General features: G+C 40.9%; 7 protein-coding genes across 7 annotated transcripts; 3 read left to right on the top strand and 4 right to left on the bottom strand.

Moving 5' to 3' along the window:
- Positions 1–714: 714 nt before the first annotated feature.
- On the bottom strand, positions 715–2,995 carry BCR41DRAFT_387905 (hypothetical protein). The gene is made up of 4 exons (XM_022027938.1): positions 2,360–2,995; positions 2,039–2,081; positions 1,663–1,826; positions 715–1,559 (listed from the first exon to the last, which is right to left on the bottom strand). The coding sequence occupies exons 1-4, from the start codon at positions 2,786–2,788 to the stop codon at positions 1,203–1,205; spliced, it is 993 nt and encodes a 330-aa protein (XP_021879535.1). The 5' UTR covers positions 2,789–2,995; the 3' UTR covers positions 715–1,202.
- On the bottom strand, positions 728–1,123 carry BCR41DRAFT_398187 (hypothetical protein; the record flags this gene model as incomplete). Its single annotated transcript, XM_022028944.1, has 1 exon — positions 728–1,123. One exon carries the CDS (start codon positions 1,121–1,123, stop codon positions 728–730), a length of 396 nt encoding a protein of 131 aa, XP_021879536.1.
- A 3,970-nt stretch (positions 2,996–6,965) lies between the features above and the next one.
- Positions 6,966–9,653, top strand: BCR41DRAFT_381492 (hypothetical protein; the record flags this gene model as incomplete). Its single annotated transcript, XM_022027314.1, has 6 exons — positions 6,966–7,403; positions 7,562–7,693; positions 7,813–7,933; positions 8,054–8,367; positions 8,402–8,781; positions 9,006–9,653. The coding sequence occupies exons 1-6, from the start codon at positions 7,358–7,360 to the stop codon at positions 9,651–9,653; spliced, it is 1,641 nt and encodes a 546-aa protein (XP_021879534.1). The 5' UTR covers positions 6,966–7,357.
- Positions 9,654–10,571: 918 nt separating this feature from the next.
- BCR41DRAFT_308521 (MED6 mediator sub complex component-domain-containing protein) lies at positions 10,572–11,453 on the bottom strand (the record flags this gene model as incomplete). The annotated part of the gene is made up of 4 exons (XM_022020915.1): positions 10,572–10,807; positions 10,930–11,021; positions 11,111–11,247; positions 11,376–11,453. 4 exons carry the CDS (start codon positions 11,451–11,453, stop codon positions 10,572–10,574), a joined length of 543 nt encoding a protein of 180 aa, XP_021879533.1.
- BCR41DRAFT_357359 (hypothetical protein) lies at positions 11,396–13,734 on the top strand. Its single transcript, XM_022024882.1, has 7 exons — positions 11,396–12,204; positions 12,320–12,440; positions 12,500–12,592; positions 13,077–13,122; positions 13,146–13,190; positions 13,339–13,536; positions 13,669–13,734. Exons 1-6 carry the CDS (start codon positions 11,628–11,630, stop codon positions 13,531–13,533), a joined length of 1,077 nt encoding a protein of 358 aa, XP_021879532.1. The 5' UTR covers positions 11,396–11,627; the 3' UTR covers positions 13,534–13,536; positions 13,669–13,734.
- Positions 13,434–17,845, bottom strand: BCR41DRAFT_357358 (hypothetical protein; the record flags this gene model as incomplete). The annotated part of the gene is made up of 20 exons (XM_022024881.1): positions 13,434–14,092; positions 14,122–14,212; positions 14,233–14,343; positions 14,448–14,504; positions 14,700–14,870; positions 14,896–14,952; positions 15,228–15,271; positions 15,306–15,399; positions 15,434–15,903; positions 16,001–16,244; positions 16,292–16,365; positions 16,494–16,578; positions 16,610–16,660; positions 16,753–16,811; positions 16,902–17,008; positions 17,040–17,077; positions 17,184–17,486; positions 17,528–17,607; positions 17,663–17,720; positions 17,813–17,845. 20 exons carry the CDS (start codon positions 17,840–17,842, stop codon positions 13,686–13,688), a joined length of 2,631 nt encoding a protein of 876 aa, XP_021879531.1. The 3' UTR covers positions 13,434–13,685.
- A 1,741-nt stretch (positions 17,846–19,586) lies between these two features.
- BCR41DRAFT_381491 (histone-fold-containing protein) lies at positions 19,587–21,771 on the top strand (the record flags this gene model as incomplete). The annotated part of the gene is made up of 4 exons (XM_022027313.1): positions 19,587–19,601; positions 20,734–20,844; positions 20,975–21,210; positions 21,292–21,771. 4 exons carry the CDS (start codon positions 19,587–19,589, stop codon positions 21,302–21,304), a joined length of 375 nt encoding a protein of 124 aa, XP_021879530.1. The 3' UTR covers positions 21,305–21,771.
- Between the last annotated feature and the right edge of the window lie 982 nt (positions 21,772–22,753).

Genomic DNA, 22,753 nt, shown 5'->3' with positions numbered 1-22,753 from the left:
TTCATCATTATCAAAAGTATCACTGCTCATGTCAATCATGCTATTTGAATCATTATCAAAAATCTGGCTCGCAAGATCCTCAAAATTAATTAGGGGAGGAGAGTCCTGTAGTAGACTTTTAAAATTCAATGTATGGAAGCTGTGGAGATACAAGCAAATATTCTCCATCCTTTTGTGAACGAGCTCATCGGTCGTATTTCCCTCCCCTCTGAACATCATCAATTTGTTGTTTGATGGAGGCATTTCCTTATATGTTGTATTTTCGGTTCCACTTGATGAAGATCCCATCGAGAAGGCCAGATTTCTTTCTTTAATCGCTATGCAGGAACATGATTATCAACGATACAATATGACTGAGAATAAATTTACCACAATCTCTATTCGGATCTATGATATTAACCAATAGCAAACCTCTAACCTGAACACACTATTTTATTTTAATTCGGCATTGAAGGTGCTGTAACAGGAATGGCACTCAAATAGGTCAATTGGGATATTGAATAACAAGGCTTTGTCACACAGACACTCTGACACAGCGGTCATGTACACAGATGCCCTTCCTTTAACTTTGTATATCTATCACCAATTTATAGGCCCTACTGGAAATTGGAAAGGATCTGAATTGTTCGGGGAAAAACTGTAGAGTCATTTAGCCGAGACTATGTTATTTGCAGTTGGTTGAACATGTATGTGATAAAATACAACAGTATATTTATTCATAAAATGTTTATCCGCTATGGGAAAACCTCTTCCCTTTAAGGAATCCTCCTCCGCTACCATCACCGTTTTTCCCTAACAGTGGTCCAAACAACGAAGATCCAGACAGGATCCCACCAGACGAACGTCTGTTGTGCTTGCCTCCATTTCCTTTGCCTGTACCATCAACAGTTAAACTCTTCTTCATTTTGAGCGTGCCTTCCGGTGGTGGAGCAGCAGATGACCGGATTTGAGATGGTAAAAGCGTAATTGAAGATCGAGTAGAAGATGCGGGCGAAGCTTCACCTCCTGGTATTGCTGTGGATGCCGCCGATGCTGTTGGTGCTACTGATACTGGCGCGGATGCTATTGAAGAGGGAGATGAGATGGCGGATTCTGCAGGAAGTGCAGATGTTGCTTCAGCCATGGTCGTAGGTGTATTGTTCGGCAAAAATAGAGACGAAAGTGGTCTCATTTCTCACTAGGACTAGTCCGTCCCGGGAACTTTACGCCTGCGTGAATGGTGGCACTTGGAAAAGAGCACTCTGAGAAGACAAAATGCCGTTACTACTGGTGTATGTTTGCATGCTTCTCAAATCAAAATCAGAGGCGGACATGTGCACGGGTTGAGCAAAATGAGGTTGGTAGTCAAGCTTTTCGATTGGAAGGAGAGATGAACGGCGCCGGAATATCCCTTTAGATTTGTTTTTTGACTTTGTCAGCTTGCGCTCTGGACGAACAACGACGACAGGGACGGGAGAATGGTGTAAACAGTATCGTGACACTGAACCTAGTAAAAATCCTTTGACTGGATTGCGGCCTCTCGTCCCGACTACTAACATGTCTGGTTGGTACAACTTGATCTTTTTTTTTTTTTTTTTTTTTTTTTTTTCAATGCAGTGTTAATGCTTGACATATTGTAATATGTTGATTCCTCAATGGTAAATATACTTATTGGGTCCTTACCATGTATTGAATGGTATCACGGACATTGCCAACCATGCATTCAACAACGATACTAAGTTCTCTCCCAGACAGATTCTGCTCGCGGATCGAGGCCATAAGTTTGTTAGCTTCTTCACGAGCTGCACTTTCCTGACCTTGGAAGGAAGGGATACGTGTTTTTGACACTAGAAAAGTATCGATGAAGGGCCAAGACGTATGTTAAGAACGAGCTGATTCATTAAAAATGATTCGAACAGATGTATTTGTTATCTTGGCAATGCATTTTTGTATTCTTATATGCGCCGGTTTATGTAATAATCAATTGTTGCCTTATGACGCCTTTTCGTTTCGAACAAGTCGTCCTCGAGGACAATGTTCAACCCAAAAATAAACTTACAGGAATCTCTCAGTTCCACAGGGACGACTCGAAGGGCAACTATCTGAATGATGCAATAGAACAGAGGAAGGCACGTCAGCTTCGTGTGTGAGATCGATATGGAGGATTGAGCTAGTTTTTCGACTTGTACAAACAGTATGCATGTGTAAAAGATTGAGAAGTGTCCATAGAATAAAGTACAAATGCTGTCTGGCTCAAGTAAGATGGACCAAACATTCCATAACCCTCTTGTGTTAGAAGAACGATCGGAACAATGATTTCTCGAACTTTTTATGTCAGATTGTCTCATATTGCAAGGTAAAGAACTCTAAAAACTTTTACCTCATCACCGTCTTCAACCATGTTCTCCATGACCCACTGCAAAGCATGAGCCGAATACTCATTCAAGTCGGTTCCAACAAGGAATGTTCTACTATGCTTGCCTCTCTTCCAGCTATCAGTCTTTGCCTGAAGCGTAAACGCGTATTCTGAAGTATCGTCACAGCCAAGTGTATCAAAGCCAACTCGAGAGACATAACCGTCCACAGAAGAAGATCTTTTCTGCTGATTCTTGCTCTGGCTTTGGATTTGATGGGGCTCAGCAGAATTGTCGATATCAAGTGATGTTGTATTTGATGAAGTGGAATGACGAGGATTGTTTGCTTTTGGGTAAGTAAAGGCTGCGGTTATCTGGGCATTAGCAATAGTGTTATTCATGGTGAGCGTATTACAATCGCTCATGTCATCTATCTTTGGCGTAGAAATAATCATATTGGAGTCGCTACCAAGCTGGTTGGAGTAAATTAGTAAAGAGGTAATGCAAGGATGGAATGGAGTATACGGGTAATAGTAAGGAATGAAAGAAACAAGAGGATGAGACAACGTTGTAATGGAGGGAAACGGTGGGGTGGGAAGTTGGGAACGACGAAATTTTTTGGACGTGTCTCACAATGTGACCCCATCTTGATGTTGTCGCAGCCCAATGCATGGTCTGGATCAATCGATGCTCTCTCTGCCCGCTATCATATTTTGCTAGAATTTGTCCTCCAGATAAACCCTGCAGCATAATATAATTATAACGGAAAAGGCATGAATGAAAAAGTTTAAAATGTTTCTTGACATGCTCAGCATATTTGTTATTTCTTCATTAGCCACACTTAATCTACCACAAGCATAGGCACAAGCACAGGCACAGCTAACTATCAACATAGCCATAAGAACACAAACACATAATTATCTGATCAAGGCTACAAGGTTTTCAGGATCAATCCATTCAAGAAGTAAGGAGATCTTGTTAAAGCAGAAGGAGTACCTGGTTAATTAAATGTGATCGGTCCTTCATTAGTGGCTGGGACATTGGGACTGTTTGTTTTGAAGACCATCATCAAATATGCAGCATTTTTTTTTTTTTTTTTTTTCTTTCTTCCTCCTCTTTTCCTCTCCATCCCTTCCGTAGCACCATTAACCTGTGTTTGCAGAGCATCCAGGCATTGGGAGACATTTACGCGAAGAAGAGCTCCTTCACGAAACTTTTTCTTTAAAAAAAAAAAAAAGCGTTCCATGAAGCGAGAAGGAGTCCCTTCCCATATCATATCATTAATTCACAACTAAAACCATTAAACAAAGCACAATTCCTCCACAGTTTAGTCTGATTGCATTATTCTCCATTTCTGTTCAACACACAATTCCATTTCTTTTGTGGCGATGGGTGGGTAAGTCATTGTTCTTCTGATCCATTCTTCGTTTCACGTCTTTTTACTCGGCCATTGCTTCTCAGCAGAACACCACCCTCAAACTGTACTCAACTTTATTATTGCTCCCTACTTCCTTCGCTTTTCTATCCAAAGTTTATGCCAACACTGTTGTGGTTCTTTGGTGACTTCCTTATTGTTTTCTAACCTGTCTGATATGTTTCAGTGAAGAAAAACCTCGGATACGATAATTGCAACCACATTGGAGCCGCCTTTTTTTTTTTTTTTTTTTTTTTTTTTTTTAACGTCCATACTTGCATTCTGCTATGCTTAATCTGCAGAGTGGAGAGCGCGGGCACCTCAAATCTGGTGCATTATATTTTATTTGTTTTATTTGCAGAAAGCATTTTTGCATAAAAGGGAGGGTAGCAAGAAACAAAAAAAGTTGCTTTGATCTGATTATCAATCTCACATGAGCACCGTATTTCTTTATCTCATGGATGGTGTACACCACACGATCTAACCGACATTTACACTACAAACAACACACTTTTACTTGCCAAACTATACCAAAAAGAGCATCCAATTGACGCTTGCTGTCTCATTGAATCGTAGCATTTGTCCTGTGGGAAAAAAAAAGGAAAATAGAAAAGATGCGCTCATGCTTGATAATGAAATATTGGGACTAAGGTTGAGACATGGGCTTGGGAAAAGTCAATTCTTACTAACATGCTCATATACATGCCACATGTACACTATACACTTCATACTACTCCATAACACAGTATCAAAGAAACTCGAGTCTTGCTCAACTTCCTAACCCACCCCTACTCGAATGAATCCATAGAATTACTCTTGTAGAGGCTACTGAATCAGCGCGTCCTTCTACCAACCTCAAGAACCCGCTCAGGTCGAGGCTTTGAACCAACTTGCAATTGATACCAATGCCCTTTTAGCCCAGAATGCTGTTCAAGCTCAAGCTCACCAGCTCCAATCATCCACTGGGTCGTTTTCCATTTCAGACTTTCTTGTCTCTGGACTTCAATCCAAAGCCTGGGAAGACTGGCAGTTAATGATGAGTTGAATCTATTCGCGTAAGAAGCACATATGTTGCCCTTGTTACAAAACAAAAGCAAAGTTTTGATCATCTATTTTTTTTAAATAATAATAATAATAATAATAAATAATATATTATTATTATTTTATTCATAAACAGCACTGGATGGATTCTCAGGATTTTACTTCCGATCTAGCAGCTCTTCCTTTTGGATTTGAGCCAGATAGTATGTGGATACCACCACAGGCGCTACCAATGTCGCCACAGACTTTCCAGCTGATCAGGCTTATGAATGAATTTGTCTTTGACCTGGGACCATCCAACTTTGCAGTGCCTGAGACTGTCAACGTTGCTGATTTGATTTTGGGCCCAATTCGATGGCACCTACGGTCCCATCTCTAGAGCTTGTGAGCCCTAGTATGCCCACCAATTTCAACGATTATGAAGACCTTGCGCTCGCCAACTTGTACGATTACAGAACATGATGATGATCTCTCTAGCTCTGATTCCGACTTGGATCGGACCTAAGTGAAGCCAGCTCTTCCGATGATGAAGGAGACGATGAGATGAAGGCGATATGGAGGACGAATTGAACAGCGAAGAGTCTATTGTTGTTGATATCAGCTGGCCTCCGATTGACTAGGAATTCCAATAGCCAAAGTCTTTTCTTAGATGACAGGGACTCAAATGCTGCCCATGTCATGTCCCCTGCTACTGTTGACACTTTACAAGACCAAGTGACTCAACAGATGCCACAAAGGTCCGTAGTAGAGAATCTCAACAAGCGCCCATGGAAGAACTTCTTGCCATCCGCATCAGCAATGACCTTGGCCCCGAGCATATGGCAGGGCTCCTCAGGATTTTGAAGGTACGGGCGATCAGAGACTGAGGATGACGACGAAGAAGAAGTCGAAGTTATTTGTCCCACCTAGACGAGGCTACTCTTGGAAGGTATCAGTACGTCGAGGCATGCGCTACAGACCATGGCATCAATCCTTGCAGCTGAAGAGCAAGAGCACAAGAAGGCTGTTCCGAGGCAGCCAAAGCAAAGAAGGAACAGGGATTGCTTTTGAAAAAGGAATGGACCCAGAGAACGCCAGAACTTCACCTAACCACTCCGCTTCCTCTGCTCCACCATCGCCTCTGCATTCTTCGTTTACAACTCCAGCAGATGTGGATGCAACTACAGTAAGAAACGTTCTGCTACAGTATCTACTTCTTGTACCATTCACTACCATCCTAAGAGTGTAGAGGAGCAGACTGAGGCTCAAATGGAGATACAGTTCAACACAAACCGAAGCGGAAAACGAATAATAATAACAGCCCTGTCTGCGTTAGGCGGTGGCGGAACTAGAAGGACGCAGGAAAAGGATTTCAGGACCTGTTGCTGTCGAGCAGGGACAGTTTGATGAAGAGATGATATTGGTGAAGATGATGAGATTGAATATTGTTGGTTTTAACAATGTCTCGGTCATTCTTTGCAAACCTCTTGTCATCTATATCCTTTGCTGGTTGTATCCAACCTTTTTTTGTACTTTAATATCCTCAGCATCCCTTTGATCACAAACAAACACACACACACAAACAAACAACAACAAACAACAAGCAAAAAAAAAAAAAAAAAAAGTTTTGTTTCTAGCATTTTCAGATCGTGATGACCCTCGTCGAGAAGCTTAGCCTATTCCCTGTATTGTATTTTTATGACACGACCGAACGACCAGTTTTTTATGCCTCTTTCTTTTTTTTTTTTTTTTGCTTTTCATTTTATTTTTGATTGGATTGAAGTTTTTTTTTGTTGAAATGGATAGAGAAATGTAAGATCCATAGACTTTCAATGAAATGAATTTTCTTAATAAAACGATAAAGAAAAAATAAAATGAAAAGAAGAAGTGTCATTCATTGTATAAAGGACGTCCAATTGTTGAGTCTTGGCCGTTGCTCTTGACGTTTATTTGTATTTCTGTAAGCATTATTCGAATAGACGACTGTTATTCGTTACTTGCTTGTTGTGTGTTTTTTTAGCAGTGCGCATGACGAACTGAAAAAAATAAGCTAACACTGCTAATAAACAGACCCACATCCGCCTCTCTCCTGTCTCATTCACTTTTCACACCAGCTGCACTCTCACGCGAGCTTACTCCATAATTTTTTTTTCTTCATCTTTGATTAGGTCTTTAGTCTTTCTTTTTTTTTTTTTTTTTTTTTTTCTTCCTTCTTTTCTTCATTTTTTCTCTTCCTCATCCATAAAGACAAAAGAAAGGGAGTCTCAAGTTCTTCACTATGGATCAACAGCGACAAAACCTCATGCTGTCGCCATTACCATGGAGAAGGACATTGTGCTAATGCTCGATCCTGTCGTGAGCGCCGTAACATTCAACGCGCTCTTGGTGCCAAGAAATAGTTCTTTATGTTTTTTTTCATCAACCTTTTATTCTCCTTGAGACTCTCCTGGCTTGGTCGCGTCAAGGTGACAATAGCAACTGTAACCAATATGGATCATCATCTCTATTCGGAAAAACCACCGCCTCAAAAAGTGGGCACGGAGGCGAAGGCGAAGGCGAGGATGCTTCTACTCCTGAGTTTTGGCTCAAAATGGCACTAATCGTAGGGTTGGTACTTATTGGAGGGATCTTTGCTGGTAAGTCTTTTAAAAAAAGTATACCAATGTTTTGTTTGATCTAGGAAAAAAAAAAAAAAAAAAAAAAAGAGGGAAGGAGAGGTAAAGAACTATCCATGTACAAAGCAGTTTTATTAACGTGTATTTTCTTTTTGCTTTTTGCTATCATTATTTATTAGGCTTGACGATCGGATTGATGGGTCTGGATGAAACTAACTTGCATGTCCTGATGGTGGCAGGTTCTCCTAAAGAACGCATCCATGCAGAGAAAGTCTATAAGCTCCTATCCCGTGGAAAGCACTGGGTCTTGGGTAAATTCCATCTTCCTTCATGCCCTTTCCTTCTTTTGTATTATTTATATAAACTTTTTTTTTTTTTTTTTTTTTTTATGAAGACTAACCTATATTCATTCACGTGTTTACTTCAATAGTGACACTACTTCTAGGCAACGTTATCGTTAATGAGTCCTTGCCAGTGGTGCTTGATTCGGAGCTTGGCGGTGGTATCATTGCCATTCTAATCTCGACCCTGTTGATTGTTGTCTTTGGAGAGTATGTTCCTAAAAAGCCTGGAGAAATATCGCTTGAAAAGAAGTTCATTTAAACCCTGGTTCTTTCAATATTCTTATTTTTAATATATCTTTTGTTGCTTGTCTATTGTCTTATCTTTAGGATCATCCCTCAGGCTGTGTGTGCGCGTCATGGACTGGCAATCGGATCATTCTGCTCCAAGCCCATGCTGGTGCTCATGTATATTATGTCGCCTGTGGCCTATCCGATTGCAATGCTTTTGGATTATTGGCTAGGTGTTCACCATGGAACAACGTATCGCAGAACTGAGCTCAAGACATTAGTATCGCTGCATCAGGTCGATGGGATCGGCGAGCTCACAGATGATGAGGTCACTATCATTGCTTCAGTGCTTGACTTGAAGGAGAAAGCTGTCTCGGCAGTGATGACCCCCTTAGAAGACGTCTTTACTTTGAGTGAGGATGCCATTTTGGATGAAAAAACTCACAGAGGATATCCTTAGAGCTGGCTACTCTCGTATTCCAGTCTATAGGCATGATGACGCTCATAACTTTATTGGTATGTTACTTGTCAAACGTCTAATCACCTATGATCCCGCAGACCATACTCCTGTACGCCAATTCACTCTCAACTCCCTCCCGGAAGCTGCCCCCAATACCAGTTGTCTTGATATCTTGAACTTCTTCCAAGAGGGAAGGTCACACATGGCTATTGTCACATCAAAGCCCGGCGGATTTGGAGATCCTGTGGGTGTGATTACGCTTGAAGATGTAATTGAAGAGCTTTTGGGGGAGGAGATCGTGGATGAGTCTGATGTCTATGTCGATGTCCACAACAAAATCAAGGTTATCCGTAAACCCTCTCGCAACGTTAGCAAGCTCAAGAACCTCAAAAGCCTACTCCAGTCACCAGCACTCAATGAGTCTACGCCTCTGCTGGGTCATAACTCTTCAACTGCAAGTGCGCGCACAGTAACTATGCCTGCTGATAGTAAATATATGATAGTGGAAAAACTATCCTTTCGGCTTCCCGTAAGAATTCATCTGCCTTGCTCGATACCACGACAGCGACCAATACTGCAGCCAACACTCAGCCAAGTACTACAGTAACCGCCGCCAACGGCGCTACTGGAGCCGTACCTGCTGAGAATTCTTCTGCCACCAAGGATACAACTACTGCAGGGTCTACAGAAGGCGAACATCATGTTGTCAATTTCAAGGATGATGTAGAAGTTTTCAAGCCAACCCAAGAGTCAGCTCAACTAGAAGAGGAAGTAGAGGGAGAACGTTCGGTTGTTATTGAGGTCCCTGAGCCTACAGGTACATACTCGATTAATCCCCCAGAGACTGTTATAGCCGCTGTTGAGGGCGCCGAGGCCGCCAAGGTCGCCAAAAAGCCAGATGCCGAAACCCCCAAGGTGACAGAGGAAATATCGCCTATTGTAGGCGATTCAACCGCCGTAATCACATCGAATACGCCTGCTGAGTCTGATACAATCACTGACACCAAAATGCTCTCAACATCACCACCTTCAACTGTAGTACCAGCTGTTCACGAAGCGCAAACACCTGTACTAGATCCACCAACCACAGAGGTTGTTGAGCCAACTGCTTCCTCGAGTGAGATACCAAAGTCGACTTCAACATCCACTCTTTTGACACAACTGAGCGAAGATCCCCCATCTACACATGGTCCACCTAATAAGAGGAAGAAGAAGAAGAAAAAGTCAACAAAGTGGTAAACATGGAGTGCAGGATGCGCAACAGAAGTGATACATTCTTTTTAGTAAAAATGTCTCCAAAATAAAATATCATTTTTATAAAAAACATCATCACCAAAATACAAAGTAATTACACCGGTAGTATGAATGCATTGTCAATATTAAAACGCAATTGTCCTTTATTGTTTTGGATCAATAGTCTTTGTCTTTTTCCGTCTCTTGGTTGGTGTCGCTACAGGAGTAGCAGGGCCACCTGTGGCAAAATTTGGACCTCCTGCCGTAGATGGCGGCCTTGTGAGGTTCCAACACCACCAACATTGGTATTTATGCCCATGCTTGCGGCTGCAGCTGAAGCCTCTTCACTTTTTTTCCGTCTTTTAGTATTTGCCTTAGGATTACTTTTCGATGTCGCAACAGCACTACTAACAGCAGCTGCAGATCCATTTTCCTGTTTGACTTTTGAATCCGCTACAGTTGCAGCACTGGTGGAGGATGATCCTGCGCCACTAGATATGGGTGCTTGTAGCTTCTGCTGTGCTCGTAACTCTACTGTATTAAGAGCATAGTCTACTGCTACCCTGAACTCTTGTGACACTACAATTCCATTTTTTTTTTTTTTTTTTTTTCACAAAAGTCGAATATGAAATTGAAGGCATGTAAGAATAAAAAAAAGCCTTTAGGTATGGTATGACTGATTCTTTTTTTTTTTTTTTTTTTTTTTTCCTTTCCAAAAGTACCTGCTTGAGTTCCTGATACAGTTGAGGTGGTAGATGGTATTATAGATGTTGAGGCGATACCTGGTGCTGAAGTTCCTGATTCAGGGGGAAGAACCGATTTCCAATGATAACCTGTTGATGGATGAAACTCTGTCATGACTCTGGCCTCATTGAAAGCAGCTTCGACAAGGTGCAGGCTTCCAAGCTGCTCACAATCCAAAATTCAAAATTCAAAAAAAAAAAAAAAAAAAAAAAAAAAAAAAAAAAAGAGAGAGAGAAAATATTTGAAGTCAGGCATTACATTGGAGGCAAACAAGAAAAAAAAAAAAAAAAAAAAAAAAAATGAAATGAAATATAATATAGGATCAAAGCTTACGATTCGATTTGAAAGCAAAGTTTGAAGATCGGGGCATTGATAAATACTGCCTTGAAGAACATAGTATATCGCTATGGGCTTGACTAAACAGGAGGCCAACTCATAGAATACGTTAGCATCAAAAGGAGTCAGTACAAATAATCATAACAATAACAATAATAATAATAGCAATAATAATAATTTGATCTGTATTTTTTTTTTTTACCTTCATGTGGACTCCTTCGCCTTTGCTTCTGAATGACGAACAATGTTGGATATCTTTCCAATACAAGCGCGAACTCAACACCAGTCATTTCACTTTGAACCCCCATAATAAAATATTGTGAGTACAATTTTTTTTTTCTAACTATTCAAAAAATAAATAAATAAAGGAAAGGAAAAAGTACCTTAAGCGTTGCTTCATCTCACCAAGGTTATTGAACTGGGTTTGCATCCTTAGGACTGCATTATTGCATTCAGGATCCCAGAATGGTGACTGAGCAAAGTAGTCAAGTACATTGTCCGGGTTGAGTCCACCAACACCCTGAGTAGTAAAAAAAAAAAATAAATAGAGAATATCCAGTTACTTTACTTTTTGTCTCCTCTTTGTCATGATCTCTTTTACATTCCTCTTTTTTTTTTAAAAAAAAAAAAAAAAAAAAAAAAAGATACCATGATCCACTCATGAAAGCGCCATTCCACATTAAGTAGGTTGATGTCTGCATTGTTAGAGTTGGTAGATGCTGCCATCTGTGCCGTTCCCGTTGCCATGTTTTATGAGATTATACAACAAGCGCGTTTGCAAAAAAGCTAAAAAGACATTAAAAAAGTGATGCATTATTTCAAGGCTCCATTTCCAATAAAAGGAGCAGTCCACTTTTTTTTTAAATCCGTACTTTCCTCCTCTCCTAATCAACAAAAACTATGCAGTTAACAAGGAACGTTACGCGTGTTGCATCAATAACGACAACAACAGCTGTTAAAAAACTTCGGTCTCAAGTCTTGTGCAATCATATTTATTCCAACAGGAAGACACTCTGGACTGCTGCAACCTGTTCTGATCCTGATCTATCCACAGCTTTGTCTCGTTGCCTTCCAACTGCTAATAAGGCAAATACGACTGCCTCTTTGTCCAATGCTCAGGGTCAGAAGGATTCAATAACGATCATCCTGGCTTCCAGATCTTATCCAGGTCTGATCTGCTCTCGTTACCTTCAAAACTCCCGGACCATGTCTCTAAATCATCCTTCATTCTCGGCGCAGTCGTCGATCGAGTTCCTACAAAAATCTGGACATGGTGTCTCCACACTCACACTCACACCCGACCCTCCTGTTCTGCCTACCAACTCCTTAGACCCTACAGATCCCTTGATCATTTCCTGTCAACCATTTTATCGTGTCTGGTCCAGAATCTCGTCGGAAAAGATTGAAAGAAAAATCAGGGGTAAATGGGCTCGCCCTCAGGACATTGAAGAGCGAAGCTTGGATACTGCAGATCCTGGTCGGCGTTTAAAAGTATTTCAACTGGCAGGAATCAAGTTCAAGTCCCTAGAGTTGCTCTCCCATCGTCTTCGTCGTCTTTCAAAGCACTGTCATCACCATCACCATATCTCAAGATATCTTCATGATTTCTGATCTAGAGGTGCATCAATTTCTGGAAGCCCTGGATACCGCGAACCCAGATGTAATAAACTGGGCATTTTGGCAAGCTCAACCCCGTTTATTACTGGGAAACCTGTGACAATGTTTATGATGCAAGATCGTACAGGATGGTGTCCTGGTGTTTCGATATAAAGTGTAAGGAATGCTGCAACAGTAACAGCAACATCACGGACCTCTATAAGTTATCCGTCCATGGCACCCTTAGGGCCCGCTATGCGGATTACCAGGTATAAGAACAACAACAAACAACGATAACCCCCCTCAAAAAAAAAGGATGCTTTGCTAATTTTATTGCTATTATTATTGTTATTTACCATCGAATGGGGTTTTTTTTTTCTTCTCTATTTTAGGTTCGTGGCAACATCATTTTAGAATTAGATGAGTCTAATGCCACTCGACTATTATTGGATCGATTACAAACCACACATTAACCAAGGACAAGGAGTACTTTTTACAAACGGTGAAATCACCAACGCAAACCAAGGTCAGCATATAGATATCGACATGGTATGTGACATTGCTTTTTTTTTTTTTTTTTTTTTAAAAAAAAAAAAAAGTCCAAAAGCCTCGTCTGTTCCAATCAACTGTTGGCAAAATTAAAAATATTAGCAAAAAAAAAAACCCCTAATATGTTCTTTCCTTCTCTCTGCGTATGTGTATGTATAGCAAAAGGCGACAGTGTACAAAATCACTGGAGGGATCCTGCCAAAGGAAATATGGCTGTTGTACTGTCCATGATCTTAGTGTTGGACAATGGGTTCAGTTTATTCATCACGAGAGCCTCAAGCACATGGTCATTATGACTCTCAGCTGAGTATACTCAAGGTATAACAAAAAAAAAAAAAAAAAAAAAAAACGAAGTTGATGATTGAGAATAATATTTCCAAATCATATCAAACTTCTGATCTGGGAAAGAATATCCTATTTTTTTTTTTTTTTTTTTTTTTTTAATGATATCCATAGGTTCTTTCAGATTTTCTATATCAGATCCAAACAACACATTGAGGAACAATCACAATCGCCGGAACAAAATCAGAAGAATACAGACAACACCTTTATTTCCAATCTTTTCGGAGCCTCCAGTGAAAATGGCTTTATTGTTGGACAACCCAACTCTCATACATGGGTCTGTGCTGTCACAGATAGCGTCCTGACATTTTTGAAGTAAACTGTGCGTACCTCGAGATCATTATCCAGCTAAAGGTCATTTATAAAAATAAATAATAAAACAAAAAGTCTAGATTACAAAATCCCTTTCTCATTTGACTAACATGATCGTTCGGAATTTACATGGTATAAATAGGTAGCATATCAAGTTGTCTAAGTAAAGATTTCCAGCGGCGTCACCGCGCCTTCAACAATATTACCCAGCAAATTTTCTTTACACAAGAACCTTGTTGGAAACTCCACTAAATGTCCAGTGATGCCCTGAAGTTTCTCAGTCACATTCTCTACCGTTGCTCCCTCCATGACCACATGTCCTGTCAATACTTTCTTATTGTCCGGAATAAATGCTTTGTACTCATCCCACGTTTCCACAGTTTGATCTGGAACACAGTGAAAGATCTCTCGGAAAATCAATGTGTTTTGGTTCGCAACCCGCTTCCACCAATTCACATAGAAATCGTCGTGCAGTGGGTCCATGACAATTTGATCCGCCGTCTTGGGATCTTGCTTGACCTTACTATCCGATAACTTTGCATGCCATTGCTGAATGCCTTCGAATCCTCTTCATCTGCGTCGATGTTTGTAAAACCTCCGTGACCAAATGGTACATGGACTTTTTCCTCCTGCTGCTCTGTAAGCGAATCAGCAATAAGCTCCTTACATACAAGCGCAGGTCCTTGCTTGGCGCTTCAAGATCAACAGGCAACACACTTGCTTGAGTTACAACATCATGCTCAACGTGAGGTAGTAATCCCAGATGCTCTTTGAACAGATCTGTTCGGAGAGCGTGTGCAATCTTTCCAGCTTGGTACTTTTTTTTTTTAAAAAAAAAAAAAAAAAAAAAAGAGATATGAGTAACTGTGCTGATGCTATTAAGCTGTGATCATGATAACGACACGAACTTTTTCCCCTTACCTCTTCTCCATTCATCTTGGAAGGAACCATCTCCGTATCCTCAATTATAATAGCAATCTCTGAATCACGATATCCAACTTGAGAGCGGTCATTAATATTTGCTATGTAAAGTTAAAAGCGTTATATCAGCTCAATGATCATTTACGAAAGAGAAAAAAAAAAAAAAAAAGCTCAGGAACTTACCAGATCCAATAATAATTATTCGATCATCGATAATCATCAGTTTGCTGTGGACATATAATTGCTTGTTACAAAGTCATCCACCTCGTTATCTTCGATTAATGAGTCATCATCGTCCTTGGTTTTCGAGCTGCTGCCACTACTACTACTGTTGCTGATAGGGAGAGGAGCGTTCTCAGGTGATTGAGATGCATTGCTCTCTTTTGGTGCAGGCTCGATAATCATCTCAGACTCCTCTTTAGCCTTTTCAATCATTTTGATCATTGACGTCATCAATATTAGAACCATCTGTATATGAAGGCGTATGGTTCTTATTGCTCCAGACCTATCAAAGATAGGATTGCGCGTAATCTTGTGATGCTTGGGCTCTAGATCGCCTCTTCCTTTTGCCTTTTAGAGTATTCACAACATTTCGGATTTGCGTGCCTAAACCTTCGGCCACATGTGGCTCGCTGTTCTCAGTAGTTCCCCTTATAATGATGTTTCTTAGCCTCCTTTTCTTTTTTTCTTCGTATCCTTACGGGCCTTTTCAGCTCCCTTTTGTCCTTCAAAGTCCTCTCGGTGGCTGCAGGGATGAATCCATGTTCTCTTCGGACATACCCATGGCTCGTTTGTAATGCTCTCATCCCATCTTCTATGCTTGTCTTGAGCCCTACGCCTATGCTATTGCCTTCATACGCTCTGCCCGCTTATCACGCGGAATAGGGTCGAGAAGAAACTTCGAAGCAAGTGACTTGCGTTCTTTTACTTCACCGCCCTCTGCAGCCTTGACCTGTTTGTCTTCGTCTGCAGAGATATGGAGTGACTGGAGCCCGAGGGTGTTGATTCTTACTAGAACCGGCCTGTACTCTGCCCTTCTCCTGAGTATCAACCGAATCAGCAGTCTCCCCAGTTTGACCAGAAGACAATAGTACTCCTTCAAGCTCAGCCTCTTTAACTGCTTCTAGAATTGCGTCAAACTTTCCATGTTTGATGCGGTCGAAACTACGAAGCCCATAAAAGCCGATATACTGGTCTGGGTTGATGCCATTAGCCTCCAATCGTTCCAGCACAGAGTTCCCTCCACGACAAATGGACATATATTGGAAATGCATGACTTTGCGTAAAGTGCCTGCCTCGCTTGCCATGATGTCAGCTTCGAATGCAGGCATAAGTGGCATCATGACAATCACTCGGAACTTTTCGCCCTTACTGTGTGCTCTAATAATGCGATTCACTATGGCTATTCCAATAGTGTTCTTGAGCTCAGGGTTGCCATCCTCCACAGCAAGGGTGACTAAATGGAACAACAAAGTAACCGATTAACAATTGAAACAGAATGGCGGAGTAGATGACCACCATAATAGAGTCAATGAATACAAACATCATCTTACCGAAGAATTGATTTTCAATGTAAATAAAGTGTTCTGCGTTTTCAATGCAGGATAAGTAAGCATTTTGGATTGAACGCTCCAAATCCACACCTTGCGACCAAGTGGTGCTGCTTCGAAGAATCTGAACCTTTTGCGTGCCTGTCCAACCGGATTCGTTGCGTGTGCTGACGAATTCTCCCTTGGGGGTCAAGAACTTCATGTGTGTTTTTTTCATACCCTTTTCACGCTTCACAAAATTCCAACGCTTGAACAAAGTGGCGTGCAATATCTCCGAGCGGGTTGACCTGCAACACCAATCGAGACATCATGCCATGGCATACGACTAAGCAATTTACGCTCAATCAGATCACTATGGTACTCTTTTACTGTTAATATAAGACAAGGATTATGATAAACAAAGTCGAATCAGTTCACGCTCTTGAATGCAAAAAAAAAAAAAAAAAAAAAAAAGTGTGCTGCCCCCATTTTTGTAAGGGCTAAAGAGTCACTGTACCATTGACAAAATCCTTAATACGCGGATTGGAATAATCTTGACCTGGCCAAATAGTTCCACTTCCGGAAGGGTGATAGTCTGATAGCTGGTGAGTTCTACTATCATATCTCCAAAACAAGATCGAGACCACCAATGAAAGCCAAACGACAATCAATCACGCAGATTTTCTAAAATGATGCGAAATTAAGATTTGCCTATTCTTTAGCTTTGGATCTCAAAGATAGTAGAGGAGTCCTGACATGTAAAGCAAATCACTAACCTCGTGATGGGCCCAAAACTGAGTAGCATTGACACCAATATGATCAGGATGGCGTTGAACTATTGAAATAATGTTTTTTACATAATGTACAAGACCAATGAGTTATTGTTCTTTTGGTAGTACCCACAAAGGTCTGAATGAATACATACCCTGAATGTTACGATGAAGGTCTTGAAGCCAGGTCTTAGTATGGGCAGAATCCAGTGTCAAAGCAAGCGAGATCTCCTTGTAAACAACTACGTATATCTTCACCTTCCTCCGCCTTCCTCTTGAGCAATCGGTCCAACCTAAATTCTTCGTTTTTCTCAGGTGGACGCCGAAGGTACTTTTTACAAAAATACAAAGTTGGGATAATGTAAAATCATTAAAAGTTGGTTATAGTTTTATCGAACGTCAGCTGCAACCTAAAAAAATAAAAACAAGATAATTACCAATTCGGGAGACAGCCACCAGTCCGCAATATAAATTTCGTTTTTGGCCGCCAGGATGGCATCTGAAACTGCATGAAAGTAGTCCTTGCCATCAACATAATAGCGAATCTTTGCATCCTCACGTTCAGGTGCGAAGCTATCAAAGCGGTGATTCTTGACCCAAGGGCTTGCTTGCTCCATCTTTTTGATGTGATCCACCCACTCAATCATCTCTCGGTTATACCCGCCTTTCATCTCAACCTTGCGATGCATGTTTCCAATCTCAATATGATGCAAATTAAGGCCAAGGACCTGTTCTTTATGCTTAACATAAAAGTTTTGATCAAAGATGAACACGTCCGAACATCATCTGAGCTAATATCAGGCAAAAATGCCATATAAGAATCGCGAAGGATAGCCCATGATCGAGTGTACTCCGAGAATTCTATGGTATTCCACAGAATGTTTTGGTAATATCGACGACTTTGGTTTCCACGTACCCTCTTTACCTTTCCAACCCATATCTTTGGTTAGCGACAATGCTGAAATCTCAAGGAACTCGTAAAGATCATAGCAACTGTGCCATTGAGCGCCTGCATCACTGCAAGAGGTAATTTGTAGTTGCGGCGAGCCAAGTTTGTCTCCCTTACAGCTGTGTCCTTGAAAACAACAACGCCCATGCTACCTATACACACCAATAGCCCAGTTTCCGGTCAGACAAATATTTGCAATAAAAAAACGAAGGCAACCATTACATTGGCAGTTAATCAGACCTGTCAGGGAATCTGGTATGTTTCGATATCGCTTGGCTGTTAAAGTCAGGTGCAGTTTATAGAGTCGTAAAGTGTTCGACGGATAACCATTTGATATCTCCATATTGAACTCAACGCGGAAGATCATATGTATTCCAGCCCCAGGATCTGATTCCGAGTCGACAATACCGAGCTAACGATACAATTCAGACAGAGATAATAGGGTCAGTACTAAAACCCTTGTTGAAAGGTACAAATCTTTAACGTAAATTTTTTACTTGATGCCAAAATGAACCATACCTTAAATCAGCTGAAAAAGGATGGGTGGCTATACAGGAAATGATAAATTAGAGGGTCAGGTTAATTGAGTTGGATTTTTCTTTGCGAACGTTCATCAAGCGAACTTGCTCATGACATAATCACGACGTTGAATAGCATGATAAATATGTCTCTGATCAGAAATGTTGGTTGTCAAAGTCAAATGACAAAAATATTCCAGTTTTGGGCACCCCTTTACTAGACTGTAGAGGGAAAATGTCATAGCTCAGGAAAGAAACAAATCATTGTCCAGAGAGTCATAAAGACATGCACCGAAACGGTTGCAACAGATGTAATGGATAATACTCAAGGGCTTCCTCCAACTAGAGTAAAAAACTTACTGGCTGCGCCCTTTTTCATCTTTTTGAAACAAAAATGCTGGGGCTGCTGCGCCTGTCACAGCCAAGGATTCAACTGTAAATTCTATCGTCTCCAGATTTTACCACGGAAGAGTTAGTGAAAGCATTTGCAGCATGATCTATTGTTGTCAGCTTTCTAGGTGGAATTGCTGGGCGAGGAGGTACTGTAAGTTGAAAAAATATAAAAAAAAAAAAAAAGTTAGTTTCTTCTCACGGACTGTACGTCATTTTTGCAAAAAAAAAAAAAAAAAAAAAAAAACCTACAGCTGGCTCTGGTGCTTGAAGTAGGTCAGTACTACTTCTGAGCTTTCACTTCGAAGGAATTGGGATGGTAGGAAGTATGAGTACCAATGCTGATGACGTTGCTGCTGGTTCCGCTTCTGGGTGTCGGACTAGACTGGCTCTCTTCTTGAATAGGGGTTTGTAGTGCGCCCGGGTCGCTCTTTCTGTATTTCACGACACGGCCAATAGCGTACCCGGTCCAACTTCTGCAACGATTCTGGTGTTTGGGGGCTATGGCGTTTGTATCGTCGAGTTTTGGAGAAGCGCATCGGGGAGTTTTGTCAAACCCTCAACCTGCTTCATGTGCTGTCGCTGCTGCTCTTCCGCAAGCAAAGCGCTGAGATTAAGTGGACGAGTTGAGTCACTAGATTGTGAGTAGTGGCTCATGTCTGAAAAAAAAATAAATAAATAAATAAACTATTTGGAGCACAGATTAGATTTAACAGTAAAATGCACGCTCAGAATAGATGAACCAGAGTAATGACGATTGCAGGTCAAATAATCAAAGAAGAAATGGGGAGTGAAGAGTGAAGAGTAAAGAGAGAAAGAGAAGAAATAGAAAAAAGAAAAAGAAAAAGAAAAAAAAAAAGAGAGAGTGAGTGAGAGAGAGAAGAATGTGAGAGCGAGAAGTGTGGCATGCTCAATCCTCTTTTCCTTTCTCTGAGCTTGAAGGCACAGCTTTGCACAACAAAGCCCAATCCTCTTTGCCCAACATGAAGTTAAATAAAGTATTACTTCCGAAGACGAATCCCTACACGTTCACTCAAACAACTATTCTTAATGCCTTTACTTTTTTTTTTTTTTTTTTTTTTTTAATTAAAAAATGATGTAGGCTGGAACCTTGTCTATTATCGGGTCAAATATTAATGTCAGCAACAACTTTGTCCCTTCGGATGCTCTCTTTCTCAATTTCAGTGACATAGCCATTGCGCTTATACCAACATGAGCAACATTGTTGATCCGAATAGGGTATATTTTGGTCCGTTGACATCCATCATGACAAAAAAAAAAAAACACACAATATTCAAACTAAGCTCATAAGATAAAAAGGTTCGACTTTCTTCACTTCATTTAAGACAAAAGTATGTGAATTCAAATCTGAGGCTGAGTAACCATTCTTACCCCTGAAATTGCTTCGCATGGATGAAGAATATTTCTGAAACAACTGTCTCATAAATCTTTTAGGAAACCTGGCCATCCGCAATAGCCCTTTGTATTGAAGTTTGAGGAATAAAAAAATCAAATGTTGTATGATCTTCAAACATCATCCTTGAGGATGTGAATAGCGCCATTTGGTGCATGAAAACGTCTGTGTGGGAATAGAGCACATTTCATGGTACATTTGGTGTTCAACTTTCTGATATCCTGGCTTGGTTTGCTGCATCTTGGTCACGTGAATTCAGCGCCTGGCCTGGCTTTTTTTTTTCCTTGAGTGTCCCTGAAGGATAAGAACAGAAAAAAAAAGTTCATCCTTTTTAACACATTGAACACCTTGCACTTTGCACTATTGCACTTTTGCACTTTTTGCACCTGCTCTCATTGCACTAACCATTGCTTTCTGCCTTTTTTTTTGTTTCTTTCGACATTTTGCGCTAGACACATCCTTTTCGGATTCAAGAATTCACACGCAAGAACTTTGCTGTACCTCTTTCAGCCAATAGCATTTTTTTAAGAGAAAGACCGTCTATTATTTTATCACAAATCAAAAAAAAAAAAAAAAAAAAAAAAGTATGGCCCACAAAGTGCCTGATATGCATGAAACAACCGACATCCAGCACATCCTCTGCTTCTACGGGTGCCTCGTCCTCGGCTCAAGGTTCTGTGACAGTTCAGCAGCAACAGCAACAGTTTGCACAGGAGTTTTGGGAGGAACAGGTTATTGCTGCTGAACAGTTTGATTCTGATTATAAAGTCCATCCATTACCGCTGGCGCGTATCAAAAAGGTCATGAAATCTGATCCTGAGGTTAAGGTAATATTACGCAACTAAGAATATCTCGAGGAATACAGAGTGGAATAGAGAGAGAGAAAAAACTGGGCTAAATAAACCAATCTAATTCTTTTTTTTTTTTTTTTTTTTTTTTTTTTTTGGTTATAAAAAGATGATTTCAGCGGAAGCACCTATACTGTTTTCAAAAGCGTGCGAGATTTTCATTTGTGAAATCACACGGCGTGCTTGGATGCATGCGGAAGAAAACAAGAGAAGGACATTACAGAGGAGCGACGTCGCCAGCGCGGTCTCACGGTCAGATCAATTCGACTTTTTAATTGATATTGTCCTCGAGAGGAACCACCTAAAACAAAAAGATCATCCGCGCGCGAGGATCCTGCACCCAACGTAAGTTGGAAGGCGAGATAACTGCAAAAGAAGAGTTATTTTATAAATATCAATATCCTGATGGTTTATATATATATATAGGCTGAAACTATGATGATCAATACAGTCAGTATTACGCTCAAAGCGCAGGAGGATTGGCAGGATATGCTCATGCGATCGACGGTGCCTCAATCTACCAGTCATGTCCCCAGAGCAGTTTCAACAGTACGTTCAGTACCAGCAACAGCAGGCTGCAGCTGCACAATCATATCATTCTCAACAACAACAGCAACAACAACATCAGCCACCAGCTCTCGTGGGGGATCAGTTGGTTACACAGCACAAGAGTAACGACACTCTTTATTGCACTCTTGAAACGGTTCATTAGCTGAACTAAACCAACTTCATTATACTTTTCATTCATTGTCATTTTGGTTATTCTCTACTCTAAACCCATGAACAATAAAGTAGAGTACCTACCCGTTATACCTGAAGACTTGCTCTAGACGAATGCACCATCTCCTTATTTGCAAACTGATAGGTTTTATAAAAAAAAATACATGTCATAAACGCTCATTAAACTCCTCTCAATCTGATATGAGACAAGGTTATCTTTCGCGCACACACCCATTGCAAATCAATGAACAATTTCTCTTTAGATATTTGACAAGTTAAATTTACCTATATCATATTAGGGTCGAGCTCAACCTGTTTTGTAGAAGAAACCATGGACAGACGTACCTCCTAATGTGTGAGAGATCCAAGTTGAATCTCAAAACAAACGGTTAAAAAAGCGGAAGTCGCCGCTACTTTGCTTTCTAGTGACAAATCTCTTCTGGTGGTGATATCGCTCCAGGCCACATTACTCACAATGATTTGTCTTCAACGCTAGCACAACGTCACAGATATACTCCTACTAGAGTCTTGGTGTGTTAAAAGAGATGACACAAGTTCTTTGGATTAAGTGCAGCTTCTTACTTTTACTTCTTTATTAAGTAGTTATATGCTATCTAGCTATCTAACTTACCTGATTGCACCCTAAGCTACAGGCGGCCAGACTCTTGGCCAGCTTGAGAGGTATTTCTTCTTTATTTTCATCAAAAACATCCTCCCAAGCCATTGTCTAGAACACACCGGCCTGGCCCACATCATGCTCCGTCAGGTCAGGCCCCATGGCCTCGCAAACGCCCGCACACACCCACACACACCCACACACACCTATTTGCCCACCCTCTTATCCCCACCCGTCTACCCAATCGAAGGACTCCACCACCGCATGGTCCGTTGAAGAATCAGCTCAGGTGTATGCCCGTTTGGACCTTGGATATGTGTTGCTTAGAGTTTGTTCGCGTTGTATATACCACTGCTATAATAAAGATTGTTTTGTGTTAGTTCAGTTTGTGTTGTTTTTTTATGATTTTTTTTCTTATGACGTGTTTGTCTAGGCTCACTGTGGATCTTTGGTTTCATTCTCCAGGTGCGAGACGTCAGTCTTCAAGTATCGGCGCAGTCCAGAGCGCACCATGAAGAGAGGGCCTGCTCACCATGTCTTTGGGTTGCTCAA

Source organism: Lobosporangium transversale, assembly GCF_002105155.1.
Source record: "Lobosporangium transversale strain NRRL 3116 chromosome Unknown BCR41scaffold_29, whole genome shotgun sequence".
NCBI lineage: Eukaryota > Fungi > Mortierellomycota > Mortierellomycetes > Mortierellales > Mortierellaceae > Lobosporangium > Lobosporangium transversale.
This window is presented reverse-complemented; position numbering and strand designations above follow the sequence as displayed.